At 41.1% G+C, this 2,500-nt stretch overlaps 1 protein-coding gene across 2 annotated transcripts in view; it reads left to right on the top strand.

Annotated features, from left to right (window-relative positions):
• The window catches only part of LOC144978217 (signal peptide, CUB and EGF-like domain-containing protein 1), a 96,183-nt gene that overhangs the window by 65,501 nt on the left and 28,182 nt on the right, over positions 1–2,500 (top strand). For both annotated transcript variants that reach the window (XM_078924009.1, XM_078924010.1), the window contains one exon: positions 925–1,044. In XM_078924009.1, the coding sequence (XP_078780135.1) occupies positions 925–1,044 (120 nt within the window). The remainder of the gene's footprint in view (positions 1–924; positions 1,045–2,500) is intronic.

Raw genomic sequence — 2,500 nt, 5'->3', positions numbered from 1 at the left:
GCTCGCGAGTTTCGAGTGAATAGAGATTCGAAGTCGAAGGGTTCGCTTCAAAGAACAACCAAAAAAAAACATTAGAAAGTATAGAGGAGACAAATGTTATTCTGCTGGCATTGGAACTGACTGAAATAATGTGATTCATCAGAACACACTTTCTGTTTTGTTTTCTTTTGTTTTTTGGGGTTTTTTTTGTTTGGTTAAATTTATTGAGTTTCAATGAATCTTTCATCGGCCTAAATATAGAATTGACAGTAAAACATAGACATACACCATTGTAGTCTGATCATTCGACTGTCAGTATCACGTGATTTGATTCATCATGACAAAAGAAAGTTCAAATATGAAACGGAACGAAATATTATCTATACCGGATGTGTTGCTAATTTCCTCTTTGGAAATATTTTACCTTGAAAGTATGAAGGCTGGTATCTTACCTGCCATCGTGTACTAGAGAGTTTGATGTTAACCGCAGAAAATAGCCGAATTAGTCACCGTCCTTACAACGTCCACTTCTAGGCAAGGGCCTAGCGAGTAAATAACTAAATCTATTTCGCTTACACAAAATTGGGCCCTGCCCTATCTATTCCCCCCCCCCCTCCCTCCCTCCCACCCCTTTCCCTGAACTTTGCACTTGTTGCCAAGCTTCTATTTTACTTCCATTTCTGTTTCCCCTCTTCAAGCAGTTAACTGCCGTAACCGGGAAAAACACGTATTTAAAATTTTGGCTTGAGAGTTTTCGCCAAGCTGAGAGTCATTTAAATCGATCGATATTTGAAGGAGGAGTTTTCTGGCCAACTTTTTAAATACGAATTTTTCCGGGGTTTAACTGGTTAATTTGATTTTTTTCTTTTCTTTTTCTTTCTATTTTTTTTCATTTATGATTATTAAAATGTAGATAATGTGTTTGTCTCATCTTTTTATCTCCAGCCCAACATTGTTCTAAAGGAACTCACAATTGCCACAAAGATGCTATATGTACAGACACTCGAAAGTCATTCCGATGCTACTGCAAGCCTGGATTCCATGGAGATGGAAGGGTATGCAAAGGTCAGTTTATACCACCATACCTTAGACCTTAGTTTCTCCCGTGTCTTTGACATCATTCGCCATTCCTCCCTGTTCTGTACTGTCATGTTTTCTCGTAAGCCGGACTATGGGAGGTAGGCACCATAAGGGGAATGAACTTGAGACTATAGGAGGTGGGCACCGATGGGGAATGAACCTAGGTCGACGCAGGAGGTAGATACATGTTGAGAGTGAAAACGGAAATATGGGATTTGGACACCAGTGGGGGAGGGAAACCAGAAGGGTACTTCAATATTCCGAAACTGACCAAAACATGCCGAAACCTTCCAAAGTTACTTGAAGTAGACTCCAATGGGAAGTGACCCAGGGACTCGGGAAAGTGGACACACACGTGGTGAGTGAACCTGGGACTATAGGAGGAAGAAATCAGACAGAGGGAAATGAACCCGGGACTATGGGAGATGGATATCAGTGGGAATTGAAGCTGGACTATGGGAGGTGGGCACCAGATGAGAATGAACCTGAGACTATAGGAGGTGGGCAGCAATGGAGAATGAACCTGGGACTACAAGAGGTAGATACCAGTGGAGAGTGCAGCCAGAAATCTGGGATTTGAACACCAGTGGGGAGTGAACCCAGAAAAAAAGAGATTTTATATAGAGCAATATCCACTAAATGTGCTCAAAGCGCTTTACAAAGGGTTCCTGACCAACAGTTTCACATAACATGTAGAACGAGACGTGACGCCTGTTAGGCGATATTATATTTTTTCCGACAGGCAACTTATTAACGGCCATGTACACATTTTACACCTGAGGAAGGTGAGATAATGTGAGTAAAGAGTCTTTTCCAAGGACTCAACTATGCGCCGAGCGAGACTCGAACCCAGGACCTTGCGATCCTAAAGCGAGTGTCATGCCGCAAGCCCACATATCTTTTATCCGAAATCTCCCGTAGTCCCAGGTTCATTCCCCACTGATATCCACTTCCCATAGGCCCAGGTTCATTCCCCAATGGTGCCCCCCCCCCCCCCGCCGTCCCCATATTCCTAGCTTCGATCCCCACAGGTGTCCAATTCCCATTTTCCCAAGTTCACTCCTCGCTTGTTTCAACCTCTGATAGTCTCGGCTTCACTCTTCACAGGGAATCGTTTTCCTTAACCTTGAGTTCACTCTCCATTGGTGATCATCTCTCATAGTCCCGAGTTCACTCGCCGTTTGTATCTCATCCTACAGTCCGGTATTCATTCTTTCTCCATTGGTACCCACCTCCCATAATCCCAGGTTGATTTATAATAATAATAATAATAATAATAATAATAATAATAATAATAATAATAATAATAATAATAATAATAATAATAATAATAATAATAATAATAATAATAATAACAAATAATGATAATAAAAATTATGAAAATGAGGAAGGCTGAATTTTTGGGATGGGCCATTATTGGTGTATATATTTCTACTTTGTA

Source organism: Berghia stephanieae, chromosome 8, assembly GCF_034508935.2.
Source record: "Berghia stephanieae isolate SIO BIC M18660-M18661 chromosome 8, UCSD_Bste_1.3, whole genome shotgun sequence".
In the NCBI taxonomy this organism is placed as follows: Eukaryota; Metazoa; Mollusca; class Gastropoda; order Nudibranchia; family Aeolidiidae; genus Berghia; species Berghia stephanieae.
Note: the sequence above shows the minus strand (reverse complement) of the source record. Positions and strands in the feature narration are given on the sequence as shown.